The 16244-nt window shown below is 36.6% G+C and overlaps 1 protein-coding gene across 6 annotated transcripts in view; it reads right to left on the bottom strand.

Annotated features, from left to right (window-relative positions):
* Nucleotides 1–16244, bottom strand: part of LOC103764830 (cotranscriptional regulator FAM172A homolog) — a 266814-nt gene that overhangs the window by 131817 nt on the left and 118753 nt on the right. For 5 of the 6 annotated variants that reach the window (XM_008931770.3, XM_018085978.1, XM_025896472.1 and 2 more), the window contains one exon: nucleotides 9288–9506. The exons of the other annotated variant lie outside the window; for it this stretch is intronic. In XM_008931770.3, the coding sequence (XP_008930018.1) occupies nucleotides 9288–9506 (219 nt within the window). The remainder of the gene's footprint in view (nucleotides 1–9287; nucleotides 9507–16244) is intronic. 6 annotated transcript variants of the gene reach the window in all.

The following is a 16244-nucleotide window of genomic DNA, read 5'->3' on the forward strand; positions in this document are numbered from 1 at the left end:
AAATCACCTGCACTTGCTCTTTGTAAGTGGATGACCAAACACGACCTCAGTACTGCCAAATCTTCTGAGACAGGGAAATCTGCCTCTCTTTGCAATGTCCACAAAGTCTACCCATAGCTCAAATACTTTGAGGGTTGGGATGGAACTTGGTAATGTCAAATCATTGAACTACATCAGCTGGAGAGCACCTCTGAGGGTCATCTAGTCCAAAACTATTCTCAAAGCACTGTCAGCCAGGACTGGTCACAACTGCTGTGCCTGATACTTTCCATCAAAAGCAAAGAAGAGGGTGCTCTGTAGTTCTTGTGTCACAGAAGTGTAAAAACGCACCTTGTGAAAGCTCCCCAAACCTTGAATCACAGGGATTTGAGAAAAAATGACTTTGCTCACACTCGGGAGAAGTCCTGCAGATGACTACTGTGGACATGAAGTAATTTACAGTACTTCCATGCCACAACATTTTTTTCGCAACATTTGTATGCTCTGTGGACCCACAGTACAACTGAAGCAGTGGTTATCTTTCACAGTCTGTCTTTGCTAAGTCTAGCAGACCTGAACTTTGCATAGTCACTTTATCTTTGGGCAGAAACAGCTTTACTTCATGGTGTTCTTAGAAACTTATGTCATGGTTATCTACCACCATTGTAAGAGAATAACAAAAGTATCTCAGCTTCTGCTCCAGTGATGATACTGTCTGGTGCCCATCAGGAAAAAAATCAATCAGCCAAACTCTATCAGTCAGCTGGAGTAGTTCAAAACAAAAAGGGAAAGGAAATGGTAAAAGAACATAATGAACTAACAGCAAATGGTAGCAGAAAGGTATTTAAGACAAGTGGTCTTCATGATCAAATCAGATGCTGTTATTTTAAGATCTATCACAGCAATAACTCATTTGCCCATTTAAGGCAATGCAATCAGAACCTTCGTGCAGTCAGAACAGCACACAGCATCTGAAAACGTAACATCTCAATAGGAGAACTTCATATATGGCAAACATCTTCACTGGTAAGGGATTTAAAGATAACCAACAGTCATTAAACATTTTTTGGCAACCAGCGCAAGGGACACAGGATGAATAACATGACCCTGTCATCAAATGTGTTTGTTCATTTTTCAAACAGGAAAAGGAAAGTACCCAGAGAATTAGAGAGGTGTCTTGCAAAGTGGAATGTGTGAGGGTAGTGATTTATCAAAGGGTAAGAACACAAAGTTAATTGCAGAACCCAGAAATCTTTCATAATTACTTAGGCACACTAAGCTTTGCTAAATTTCTTCGTTGCTTAATTTGCTAGCTTCAAAAGAATTCCTCAGCAAACCAGATCCCTAAAACAAATAAATATCTGTCATCATCACATGTTCATGCAATTAAGGCTTCTGTTTTCCCAGGTTAAGAACAGAGTGGTTGTGATACAGTTAAGTGATAATGTCAGTTGCCCACTTTTATAGGATATAGGCTGAACTGGCAAGATCCATGAAATCAGATTATTCAGTTATACAACAGGTGGAAAAGATAGGAGATAGGAGTGACAAACCATCCTGGAAGCAAACACCAGTCCAAAAGAACAAACACACTGCAGATGTTTATGAAGTACCAACCCTACTGCTTGATTTAAACACATTTTAAATTCCTTGCTGTATTACACAGATGGATGTACTAATTACATATTTGCTTTTGGGGAAAAAGGAAACTTTCTTATGTATCCTATGCTGTGCTCATTATGTGAGAGCCCACCTTGAGCAGTTGGCAGGACACTGAACATGCAAGAGGGTAAGTAGAGTTTGTGTGCTTCAGTGTAGGTAGTGTCTGTGTGCACAAACTTGCACATGTACTCACATGACACTTTTCTCACTCTATGCTTTTGCTAGAAGTACTAAACTAGAGGATCCCACACTGCTGCTTAAGAGCCTAGAAAAACTTCAGTCTCCTCAATACACAAAATTATTGGTAGCTCTAAATGCAACTCAGTCTTACTTTATGTATTAGTTTCTCTCCAAGCAGCACCATCTATTGGGAAAAACAAACAAAAATTCAAGTTTTACTTGAAAGTAAAGAAAATATACCTCACTGGGTATTGCCAAATTCACTCTTGCCAAGTCCTGATTAAAAAATACAGAGAAGGAGAATGAGAATCAACTGTTAAAGTGTAGAACAGTGTAACTGAACAACATGCAGTCTATTCAGGAGAAAACCTGTTACCGACACCAATCACAAAAGACAAAAGTATTTTTCATCAGTTTATCATCCACTTTTAGCCAGGGAGATAAGGGTAAAACAAGGATTCAACCAAGAGAGGAATAAGAAGGTTTCTCAAAATTTAGTTGAGTTAATGGCTGGAGATAATTGTAAAACAGACTGCTTTAGGAAATACTTCTGCCTGGACACTATGGAAATGAAGTTAACAGCTCTGGAGTTGGTAAAAGCTAGTTCTCATGACGATGAGCTGTAGAGTTCACTAAGGCATGGCAAGAACAGAAGTCACAACTGTTCTCCTCAGAGCTCACAATAAGGCATATTTCTTTGCCTGCAGAGTGACAACAACAAGCTAATTAAAAAGATAAATCTTGTTCTCAAGATGTAAATCGTTCAAAATAACACCACATCCTAGGTAAATTCACAAAAAGTAAGGATTTTGGTTAGTAAAATCCTTCACTTGTAAGGATTTTAAAATGTAATGAATGAAGTGCTTCATAATACTTAAGTTTTCAGATTTCAGCTACCTATGCATTGCAGGGTAAGAACTGACGTTTTTCCCTGGGCAGCTTATTCCACATTGCTCCATGCCACTGTTTCCTCCACTACTTCTAGCCCCTTCACCAGCTGTCTACTGCTGCAGGCAACCAAGCAGACTACAAGGGAACTACTAGATTTATCTTAATCCCAAAAGCTAGATGTTTTTCCTTCATATTTTTTCCTGAATTTACACTTTGTTTTCGGTAGCAGATGAGGTGAAAAGAACATCCTTGAACTTATTGTGCGCCCTGTACCCCAGTTCCCTGCTGCTGACATTCAGTTCCTAGGACTCCACAAATGTTTTCTTGATCTCTGTGCACTGTGGTACAGGCCTTTCATATCCTCCTACCTAAACCACATAAATCTTTCTAGAGCTATTTAGAGGGGTGATACTTCCCCACAGAAAGGGGTTATTTTGCAACAGCACCGTTTATTTTAAGATGGCTACAAATATTTATCTCAGAAATTAATTTTCATCTCCTCTTACTATATCAAGGCTCTTATGGCTGACTGTTCCCCACGTGGAAGACATGTAAAGAACTTTCAAGTTTTGCAAAAAGGAGTATGTTGCCACTTGAGCCTCTCCTAACTTTTTCCTCCCAGTTTTTCCAAGCACACTGAAATCTAGTATTAAAACATGCAACTGTGCATAGTAGATTAGAGAATATAATAGTTGGTTTTGGAGAGCTGCTAAAACCCTTTGATTCTGTTAGATAAATGGCAAAGAATACCTGCAGAGAGCAATCTGTGCTAGACTAGAAGATCTGCAAGGTCTTTGCAGTCCTTCACTGCAATCACTCTATAATCAAAACCAGGCACTACTAGAGTACGAGAAGTTTGAATAATTTTATTCACCTTCAACAAGTAGGTCTGCTTTCTGCTGAGCTAGTTTTCTTCACCATTACCTCACTAACTGCCCAGGTTTACAAGCCTGAATCCCACTGAAAGGAAGGAGGACTCATTCGACCTGTGAGAAAGAGTCTTCTTTAGCACCATGGGAGCACCACACAGCTCATGGTGGGAGGAGAGATACAAGCTGGTTCTTTCTTTTGGAAACTTATGCAACTTGCCTCACATTTTAAGAGCTGGATCTAACAATGGACCTTTTATCAGCATCATGTAATGAATGACTAAAAGACACCAAAGGTAGATGGCCCTGATTTATTCCTTTTCTTTGATTAAACCATACTTGTGAAACATAGAACAGAGTACAGCAGAGATAGGAGCCAGTAGTGCTCTTGAAGAGATGCAGAATTTCCCTTTGGTGATTATCTATGTCTCTGATTTCTCTATCTCTCAAGGAAAAGAAAACAAATACAACTTTTCAGGATTAGTAGATGCAAAACATACCATAAGAAATCTTTACAATTTCAGGATTTTTAAAAATATTTAAGTTAGTTGCTGAAGCTAAATAGCTTATGCATAAACTACTGAATACTACTTTAGTTTAAGCTTTACATTATTTAGCTATTTTATGTAAGATACCTGTTCACTGTAGTATCTACAGAATGAAACGTGGCTTATTTTTCCTGATTTACAGAAACTACTATAGGAACTTGAAGCTTATCTGACCTTTTAGGAATGATAAGGAGGCCTAACTGCAGGTCCTAAGTGCCATGGTAGGTTTCTGGCTTCCAGCTGCTAGGCCAGAGTGGTGCAGGTCTCTGGTGGTGCAGGTCCTGCAAAACACTGGTCAGATCTGTCCAGGTGTCCCTGGAGCACTCAGAATGTCACCACATGTTTATGTCCCAGCACCTGAACTGCTATCTTTTTTCAATTCTGATTTTTTTTCAACTCTGAACAATAATGCAATAGTAGTTTCTAGGCAGTTCTCATGAGGTTTTTATTGCCATCATGATTTTGCTGCTGCTTACAAGTAATGGACATTTCTCCAGAACATAAGGAAGTAATAGGCTTTAAAATGTAAATATGGACAGAGTAAAACCATGTGTTAATTCAGAGGTATAGGTAAAGTAATGCTGGCAGTCATAAAAGAGTAAACAAAACAGGCATTGTGATACCAACATCAGCATGAGACTCTAGAGGTTGCAGTCCTGATGCCCAGGTCTGCCACAGACATTCTCTGCACTGTGCATGTCCCTTACCTCTCAGCAGCTGTCTGCCTAGAGTTTGTCATTTTGTCTTCTCTAGTGGAATAAAGGGCTTATTAGCTTGGTCTCAGCAGCAGGTTAATGTAGTCGCACAGGCTCTGGATGAAAGCAGGTATGCACCTTGCCAAGTCAGAGGGTAGGTGGAGGAAGCCTACATCTGGCCCAGGGATGGCACAGGGTGAGACTCACAGCTGGTGGGACTGCAGCCGTGCTGACAAATGGCTCAATCTTCAACATGAAAGAAATCCATGGCACTGAAAGGTCACACCACACAAGTGGACACTCTGCTGTGACTTTCAGTCATGAAATGCTTCATGTCAGCTGTACCAAATAATAAGCAGAAATGGCACAAATGTGTTTGTATGCTTGCCAGGATATCCTGCCTACCAGCAGTCAAGGTGTGCTATACTGTATATTAATAAACCTGCCTTTTACTGCTTTTTCCTAAATATTGGCACAAATTATCCTGATGCATTTATTTTTAGTAAAACAAATTAATTAGCTGCACATGATCTTTTCTTATTTAATCTCTCACAGAAAACGGGAAAAATTATTTAGGATAGGTATGTTACATCCAAAATTAATTTAATTTCATTGATATTCTGTTAGTAAAAATGGCACTATTATAGATTGTGCTATAGTAAAAATAGAATTTGCAGTAAGAATTATTAAAGCAGCTAAGATCAGTGGAAAAAATAAAAGGACAAAATTCCTAGCACACAGGCCTTTGAAAGACTTTTGCCCAGAAAACCTGACCCCATCAGTTGTTCTGATAAAGTCCTTCTTCCTACTTCTTCCTTCATTGCCTCTTTGATATCCTTCAACTATTGCGGCAACAAGATTATTGCAAGTTACTATTACTACAAAATAATGCAATTTATACTTTTCCCTTTGATAACATTTCAGAATCCACTCAGTATACTTGTTAAGGTGTTGAATGCTGTTTAGAAGGGGATAAATACTGATTTACATTTTTAACTGTCTTTTAACATAGAGAAGACACTGTCAATGTAAAAACCTGTAGGGAGTGGGAGATGGCTCAGAGGGTGGAAGGAATGATATCATATTTAAGCCTGTATGATCTGTTTCCATAGAAAAAATTTAGAGATCAACAAATTCTCAGTTTTAGTTCAGTAATAAACAAAGGTTGGCTAGGGTATAAGGTTTCTGGGGGGAAGCATTAGCCCATATGTACAGAGCAGCCTCTGGTGGTCTAAGAAAAAATGATAGTATTTATAACTAAGGATAGAAATATGTTTTTTTAAAAGAATGTATATACATATTTAGCTATTTTACTAAATCCTCCATTCAACACCTTAAAAAACAAGATGCATTTAAAATTATCTGCTGGCATTATAGTTGTTAAAATCCGAACAGTAAGTGTATTAAATTTCATATGCATTCATTAGCATACTATATAAAAGTAAATTGCTTGTGTTTAATCATTTTATAAAAGTATTACAGTCAATGCTGATTATAAAGAAGTTTTTTCCTTGGTTTGTATAGCCAAAATAGAAACCAAATTTGTAAGAATGTTACTGAATTGATGACATTTTCTGTCTTCACTTGTGAATTCAGTTGCCAGATGTTTTCAAGAACAAAAAATTCTGTCTTATTACAAAACATATTAAGCAGGTTTTCCTACCATAATGTTTGACATGATGTTTATTACCCAGACCAAATCAGTCCCTTTAACAAGCTATAATGTATGCCAGAGAGTACATTATTTCATAATTAAAGAAACTCCAGCATGAAACAAGTACTTTGATCCTTCAAGCACTGTGCTTAATGCACTACACACTCCCATAGTTGTTTTTATTTTACTCATTTTGTACAAAAATACAGTGTTATTTGAGATTTCGTATTTTAAGACTCTGATTTTACATATTTTGAGTCCCTCAGCTATTTTTTTCCTATGAAAATAAAGAAAATACTTAAAGACAATTAACAGGGAAGAGTTTTACTTTTCCAGTTCTTGGAAAATCTAGCTGCAGAAGTGGGAGCATCATCCAGACAGCTTTAATTTGTTCAAATGACGTTTCTTCATCGGACCGTAACAGACCTCAGTGACCCTATGAGAATATAACTGAAGATATTTATTCCTGCTACTTAACAGTCTGAAACAATTTCTCCAGCATATCTGACACAAATGTATTTTCTTTCAAAGTTAGATGAAGTTATGCTTTCTTGTGAGGATATTTTTCATCTAGTCTCACTGTACCACTTTTTCCCTACTTGGCAAAGTTGATGTAAGGCTTGCTGAGGTTTTTCAAAACTCTTTGATGAGATCACTATGAAGCCTCCTTAAATATTTCTGTTGAGTGACAATACGTTTTATTTCAAGAGCTTAGTTAGTCAAATGTATGCTATCCTATACAGTAAGTAAAGGCCATACATGAATTGCCCTTCAAGATCACCCCAAATCAGCTCAAACCCAGCAGCCTGAAGTTATGGAAGCATAGCAGCAAGCTCCTGGGTGCAAGCAAACAGTAATCCTATGGATTCAAGCATGGGAGGCAAGAAACAGATTGCAAATATGGTATGGAACCTCTTGCAACCACCTACAGACTTAGCAGTTCTGCCCAACAGAGTAAATGGAATGCTACTGACGGTCCAGTTTTGTTTCAGAAACTGATAGGCAAGGAAATTGCAGTAATTTGTCCTTCAACACTCTAAAGCAGGTAGGTTTTTCATTCTATTTAAAAAAAAATACCTCTACTAGAGTGTATTGAATAAAAAAAAAACCCAAGAAATTATTTCAAAATAAAACATCAACCTCATCAGAAAGCCTGATTTCAACTAATTGGCCTGGGAAAGGAGACCACTCCCCACACTTTCACTAAAACGTATGCTACTTCCTTCCTTAATTTGAAGAAAATTAAATAAAGGAAAGATCAACAGTAATATTTGAGGCACAAAGCTGCACAGAAAGGAAAATGGGATGGAGTCATATATTTTATGTTTCGGGGGTCAAACCTCCTGAAGCCAAATTTCATGCCTCATCAAGCAAAAGAGCCATGAGAAGATGGAATTGCTAAAAAGGTTATCAAAAAAAGGTTCACTTTTAACAGGGGAACACTGAACTTGCAGCTGACTAGACCTTTTTCTGGACAATACAGCAACTTTGTCCACTGGCTTCTTATGGACCAAGACTGGTTGCCCCTCTTAAGAAGCAGGGTCTGGAGGTGGGCAGAATAGCATCTCATAAAAAAGCAGCAAACAGAAGACACAGTGCCTTGTTGGTGACTTTTAATATGTATAATACATTCTTTTGTTTCCCACACTCAACTGTGAGATATTTCTCAAAAGACACAGTTATATTTATGGTATTAGTGATAATCTTGCTTCCAGGTTACCAATGCTTTTAACTAGCCAGCACAGATGTATTTCTCTTACAAATATTGTTATGCAAAACCAAAACTAATAGGGACATGTTAAAATTTAAGATGATTCTAACATGTCTTTTGCTGGATTTTTCTGTTTCTCACTAGAAAGACATATAGATTTTTACTGTTTTAACTTCACTATGGAGTTTCTGAAGTGTTTTATCTTTGAATGAAAATACTAACTTTCATAATAAGGGTTTTGGAAATTGTATGACTTAGTCTGGAATGTATAACCCATAGTATGTATATGAAGCAGAACGTGTCAAAGTGCAAATAATATTGTTTGTGCCCCCTGCAGAATTAGAAATCCTTGGGTAGCACTGTTATAATGATCCCATGCTGCTAGCATTACAAAGTGCAAAGGTTCACTGAGTCAGAAAAGGGCAAGGGACAGAGTTTCTTCATGATACCATTCTTGAATTATTCTAGCTTAAATATTTATTACGATATTAATAAGTTTCCTTTTTTTTCTGCCTTCAGAAATTCAGCTCAAACACAATGGATGGCTGCTCCTATGAAAACAATCCATTACAGGATAAATCTGCTACCACACAAGATGAACACTGGTATTTTCCACAATACATTATTAATTTAGCAGGTAATATGTTAAAAAAACTGTAACTACTGTCTTCCCAGTATAAGAAAATAAAATACAGTAAATGCATACATGACATGTGAAGCTAGAATGTTGCCTAAGCTTCGCTAAAAAGTGTTTCTTATGTATGTACACCTCTGTTTAAAAAATAATTTTTACAAAGTCTTTCTTAAACCATTCTCTTTCTTGATAGCACCAGTGAGTTCCTCTGGGGTTTATTTGAAGTTTCCCTTTGAAATTACAAAGAAATGTTTCATAACACTTCCAAAACATCAGATTCAATAAGTGACCAAAAATATCAATAGAATAAAGAGCCAGGAACTCTGTATAAACTCTTGAATGCCACCTCAGTAATGTGTTTGTTTTTAAAAAAAATAAAATTTAAAATGCTTATTAGCCAGTATGGACAGTAAACATATGTATGCACCAATAAAGAAGGGCAAACAAAGCCAAAAGAAACTTACTCTAATATAGATCTGCATAGTTTCTTTTTCTTTTTGTGGATTTCGATACTTTTCGTAGAAGTCACGTCGCTTCTTTGTTTCCTTCTGGATTTTATCTTTTCTTTCCCTCTTTTCTGCAGGTTCATCTGAGCAATCAGAAGACAGCTGTATTTGGGCTTTTGTCTTCTCCACTTCAATATAGTTCTCATTGGGATTCAGAACTATTACTCCATAGCCTTCCTGTTTAAGAAGAGAGACACACGCACACACACAAAAAGGAGGAATATGAAAAGGGAGATTTAATGCTTGAAAATTCCTTGCATTTACTTTAATGCTCTTTAAAACTTTTATATTTATTTCAGTAAGTTCACACAACATAATTTATCGAAGGATTTTTAAGAATATTCTGTCATTAAAGAGATATTAACATGAGAATATGTGTCTGTGCGTGTGCTTATGCTCATATACACCCCTCAGCATCAGAAAAGTTGTCTGGTTTACCTTTAAAATAATTTAATATGTTGTTTTATTCATAAGCACTTTATATGACTTTTTCAGAAAACAATATGGGAACTAAAAGCAAAATATTGCTTTAAGAACTCTGCATAATGATGAATAAAAGGCTGTATCCCCAGCCAGTAAAAACCTTTACAATAAAAAGGATGGAGACATTTTATATATATATATATATATATATATATATATATACATATATATATATATGTGTGTGTATGTGTATATATATATATTAAAGAAAGCATGTGAAAATTATTCACCGCATTTTAAAATAGTAAAACCTTTTGTCTAGCTGACAACAAGCATACCATGCAGAAGCAAATAGCAGCAGCAACAATGAATCAATATCAAAACTGAATCAGTGGTATTGCTTAGAAGTCACCTCCTTTATGGTGTGCCTGACTTTTTAGTGCATCTTTAAATCTACTCTAAAAGTTCACTGGGATTATGTCATGTATTCAACAAATCCAGAGAAAATTTGTGACCTGCAGGATGCTTTTGAGCATAACAGCTGCATTTTTGTGCCTCAGAAAATGAGCTGGTTGAAAAATATATGGATTTATGAATGAAAAATAAATTTTGAATAAATAAGCCAACCATTATTTATGATTTTTAAATGATTGCAAATCACAGAAAAATTGCAATAGTTTTGGAAGATAAAACTGCAAACAGAGGGAGAAAAGAGAAGCACATGCATTTATCAAATGAGTTCTTAAAGTTAACATGGGTTTCCAGTCAAAATCAAACTGTCATTTAAAAGTAAATTTTAATAAAGACTTACTTTTTTGAAATGTCTATATTAATTACCTAACGGAACAGCTTTATTCCAGCTTTTCATTTGGTACGTCGTTTTGCTCTTAGGCTAGTCATGAGGATCAAAGAGGTCCCCTATACCTAGCTGCCCAGAGCAAACCAAGTCCACCCCAACAAAAGATACTTTATTTGGGCTTACTTTATTCTAATCTGTAGAGCCATTCACCAACCTTGTAGTTCATTGTGGCCACTGTCAGGTAGACAGATTGTCACTCAGTGATTTTCTACAGTTCGACACACTCGACTAGTTATCAAAATCACATCTGAAGGGAGTTCCTACCCCTCGTCCTTGTGCCCTTCTCGAACGTCTGCCATAGCTTCTCCTCCCACCAAAAATCAAGTTAAAGGGCACAGTTGCACTCTGCTAAACAGGGTTAAATAGAGGCATTCAGGACACTATCTCTGCTGTAAGGGACATAGTCAAAAAAGGTCACCATAGGCCAAAGAGTAAAATTGCCTCCTTCCTAGACACAGCACCATAAGGGTCTCCTGTCACGTCACTCCCCTGCCCTCCCTCCTGAGTGAACTGGGATAAATATAAACAAACAGGCAAATAAATAAACAAACAACAGGGAGCCAGCAAAGGAAAATAGAAAATTAAACAAGAAAAAATTTTAAATCTATCTACACCACTATCAGGAATGCCAGACAATATTAACACATAATGCTGTACTGTGAACACACAAACTTTCCAACTTGGAAAATTTCAAAGCCCAAAATTCATCACAGAGAAGAATACTGCTTACAGACATTCCTAAACTGTACATCTCTGAAAAAAGGATAGTTTCTGAGCTTGCTATTGCCAGTGTAGGACCAAGTTTTTGCAGTACTTGGCAGGTGAGTGGATTTGTGGCTCTTCACCTTCTTGACCTGCTTGTTTTGAGCAGAGACACTCTGGGTATTGATTTGTTTTCCTTTCTATAGAATGCCAAATGCAAAATTCATATGTTTATTACAGGTCTACAAGTGTTACAGGGATTTGAAACTGTGTCCACCTTAAACTGACCACAACACAGACACACAAATCATCAGAGCGGAATTTGTCTAAGTTATTGATTATGTAACTGAAAATTACATGACTCATTTGTCCAATTTTATGAAGACACAATGTCAATTTTTCACACAGACATCAACAGATGAAATATGATTCTATTTTTAAATCCAACTATTTCATAAATCAATTAAAGGATTTTTATCAAATATCTTTTAAGCACTGTGGCATGACTCCTCTAATATTTTTTCTACAATTTCTCCCAGATAGCAAGCTTTTCCTATCAGTAGAATTAAAATAATTAAGTAATAACTGAGCCAATGTATTTTTTTTCCTCAATTATGGGAAAGCCTAAGTCTTTCTGTTGGGAAAAGACAGTTTTTCTTATCTAATACAGTGTATTTCCCTTTCCTTTGTACTTCTGCATCCTAAATTGCAACATGGAAACAATGGCACCACAAAGAAGATTTGAGAGTAACATATATAGATCAACATGGAAAAACAAAATGACTGGTAAAATGTACCCCATTACAACCTCTCTCATTCAGCCTTAGTCCAGAATTTTCCATTGAAAAGAAATGCTCAGCTCTAAATAACATCAGTGTAAACAATGTGGCTTTTAAGTTCAATTAATTTTTTTAAAATGTATTTCATATGGGTATAGCTGCAGCAATGAAGTTTAGTGCAATCAGAAAATTAAAAATAAAGCAGTGAGGCTGAGAAGAGTGCAAGTCAATGCAAAACAGAACACAAGACCACTAATAACTAATCTTTAGCAAACTTTAATAATAAGTGAGATACAGTCTTTGGCATAATTTTACATAACCATTAACATAGACAAAAATCACATTCATTAAAAAGTATCTTTTAAAATTAAAGCCCTGTTCAGAAATATCTATTTGCATGAAGAACTGTATTCATCTTATTTCACCATATACAGTATCTTTATGCTGGAAAGTATTAAATATGCCATTACTATGCATTAGTTTGTTGATTTGGTGTTGGTGCATCTATACTAAACAAATCAAATAAAATTACCAACTTCACCTATGATGAGCTTACATCATTAGTAAAATGTAGTGAGCTCTGGTCTAAGTAAGTACCAATAATCTAGGAGGGTTTCTAAAACTTGTCACACTCAGTGGTATATTAGGTGGTATACAAATATTGGGTATGTTTTCAATGTATGTAATAGTAGTTTTCCCCTATGTTTCCAGTACGCACAGAAAGAGAAACCACTCCCTAAGTTGCAAAGTTTTTTCATGGTAAAAAGTTAAACTTTAGGACACTCCCCACTATCCCCATCAATCTTCAGCCAAGCACATCACTGTACCTCTGATGAGACCTAACAATCAGGACTGGCACTGACAGATACAACTCCTAGCCTCTAATCTACAAAATTACAGTTTCTCTCTCAGTCTAAAACACCCAGTTAACGTCTATTCCCCCCACATACTAATGCTTCAAGGTAAATAAAATTTATTCTACACTAACTGCTGGCATCCTCCAGGTTGCTGCTTCTGGAGACAGAGGATTGCGATGACGAAAAGAAAGGCAGGCTTACAAAGTCACATATCAGAAAAAATCATGAGTCTCGGTTACAATACCTTTACTACAAAGCCAGAACAATTAAGAAGGGCCTTTTCCATCATAATACCTAAGCCACAAACGGAGCAGTATGTTTTGCCTCTTACTGGAAGTTCAAGCAAGATGTTCAAAACAGAAGGAATACCAAAATTCTTGCTTCTGACAGCAAAAGTAAAGTTAAAAAGAAAGAACCTCAAAGTATTTGAGGTAAATTCCAGATCTTTTGAAATCTCCCCTGACTGGCTACAAGAATGATGAGCTGAAAGCATTCAGATCTGCATATTAATCCAGCAGGATGGGACACCATATGTGATCAGAGAAGTCAGAACTGGAGAGGTATCTTTTGACCTATGTAACTATCTTTTTGGACTGCAAGCAAGGGTCTGAAGGAGATCATTTTCGTAAGCTTTATCAACGTGAATTTTCAAGTTCGGGTTTCTATTTGGATGGCTGGCACAAGACTGGAGTTAGTTCCCAGGGGAAATGCAACTCAAAGTGCTCTGTTCTTAAATTCACCTGTGGTTAAAATGGACACAGCAACGTCCATTCATCTTTCCAAAAGATGTATGCTCTGTTCATTTCCCATCTTTTCCACAAGAAGGGTACATCTATGTCACTGTTGCAACATTGTAGGTGCAACAGCAGGATGAGGTCATGACAACCAATCAGAAGTCACTAGTGAAGCGTTAAAGTAAACATAGCTGTTGGAGATGCAGCTCAGCTTGAAAAATGCCCCCTCCATTATTTGAGCAATTTTCTCAAGACGTGACCTGCGACTGAAATGCCTGAAATGTCAGTTGACTCCGCTTTCTGTTTCCACCCAATGTACATTTTGGCAACTGCACCCTGCTAACACTGTGATATTTTCATCCCAGATATACCTTGGCCGCCTGAATTCCAGCACTACGTCCAAATGTATAAAAATGCTGTGTTTCTGTCAAATACACACTGTCCCACTAAGTTCCCAACTTAAAATGGCTCATCAGGTTAGGCAGGAAAAGAAAACGTGCCACAAAAAGTTTTTAGAGGACCACCTGTTGTCTATTATTTTTACATAGTACTTACTCATAAATCATAACACAGGGTAATTAATCAAGCTGTCAAAGAGAAGGTCAAAGGTTATGTGGGAGAGTCAGAAGGTCATGCATGGGCTGATAGAGGTCAGGGTCACACTGCATTCCTCATTATCAAGTTGGGATGAGAGACGGCCCAAGCAAACAAAAGTGAAAGCAGATGGAGAAGTGAGTGGATAAAAAAGAGGAGAAAATTTCACAAACAAAAAGAAAAGTGAAAGAAGAATGTCAGTTGCCTTCTAACAAGGAGGAGAATAGAGTAGAAATACTTTGAGATGTTCTCAAAAGGTTGCACATAATACAAAGAAACTACAGTTTGACTATTTAAATACACTTAATATAACCTTCCATCCAATCTTTCTGCAAATATTAAGCAACGCTGCAAAATGGGCAATGTAGTTTAAGTTCAATTTCACATCTGAGGTCAGTATTTTAAAGGTGAATTAGACACAAGGAACCTATTACTGTGGTGAATATAGATGCATATATATAAAATTGCTTCTAAATGTTTATGTTTATTCCTGTTTACGGCTACAACCAAGGCATGTTCAATAAAAAAGTGATAACCTCCTTGAATGATATATTAAGAGCTGTACTTTCATATACACAAATCTTTAAAAACACAAAGCATCATAAAAGTCCTTCAAGATGATAAAATATTCTATCATTACACTGACCTGAATCAGACGCAGAATAGTGTGCAAAATTAGCTGTCACCCTTTCCTCAAAATCTTTGTTAATCTCATTTTGAATGTTTGCAGCTTTATCAACACATGCATCAATGTCAGCTCCTTGGTTACTGAACCGCTGTACTTGGAAGAAGATATAATTAAAATGTTTTGGCACAGAAAAGGTGAAATTGTATCTTCTCCTGTTCCCTGAGGAGTCTGTAAAACATGTAGGATATATTGACAAACACAAACCCTTGTCTAGAGCCCTGACATCCCAGGTCACCACACTGCTATTTATTTCAAAACATTCACTTTACACTCATCCAAACTGTCGCCTGCTGTGTAACTAACTTTTAATGGATATTAGAGCTACAGAAACAATAAACTCTTCATTTCCTTTCTGTTACTGCCTTCTAATTTGTCACTGCATTACATCCATATCTATTTGCATGCAGCACTGTATTCATCTTATTTCACCATCTTTATGCTGGAAATTATTAAACAAGCCTGACTATGCTCTACTTCGTTAATTTGGTGTAGCTAGTGTAGCTATACTAAAGAAATCAATGTTCAGGGCTACAAAAACTCACCAGAAAAGCTGTTCCAACATTTTGCATTTACTGATGGGAAGTTTTGAAAATAATTAATGTTTTATATCTATCTGTAATTACTAAATATGTCTACATGTTAGATTTGCAATTCTGTTTTATAATGTTTGTTCCCAAGGTCAGGACTGAATAAATACATCCATAAATTATAAGGATTTTTACTTCCTCGGTTGTGTACTGTATTCTTTGTAAGGAACTTCTGTGCCTTTACGAGCACTAGTTTCACTAGGATTTTCAGCAGAAAATTATTTCTCATGGCAAGAGAAACACAAGAAACTATGCTATAGCATTAACTTAATTCTGTGAATTAACAGAAAAGAACTATGTTCACGTTCAGCTACTGCTTAATAAACATCAGACCCACTACCTCTCTCTGATGTGAGTTCAGCTATTTGGAGAAATCAATGGAAGCTGAATGGAAGCGAATCTACCCCAGCCACGCAGGCAGGATACTGGGCTGCAAATAATCTGCCTACAACTGCCCAGGCTACAAAATCAGCTTCTGCTTTTCTTCACTAAGTGTAGACAGCTTTGGGATCCCTATAACCTGTGAAAGAACGAACAACTAGTTTGCCCCCAAGACATCCTATAGGAACCCCTTCTATAATTAAAGTCTGTACTCTAAAAGTTTACCCTGTCACCCCATCCCCGCCTTAAGAAACTATTTTATTTTCTTTTCTAACAAAAATTTCAAATGTTTCAGAGGGGTACAAGATTTC

This window comes from Manacus vitellinus, unplaced genomic scaffold, assembly GCF_001715985.3.
Source record: "Manacus vitellinus isolate BGI_N305 unplaced genomic scaffold, ASM171598v3 scaffold_9_pilon, whole genome shotgun sequence".
Lineage (NCBI taxonomy): Eukaryota > Metazoa > Chordata > Aves > Passeriformes > Pipridae > Manacus > Manacus vitellinus.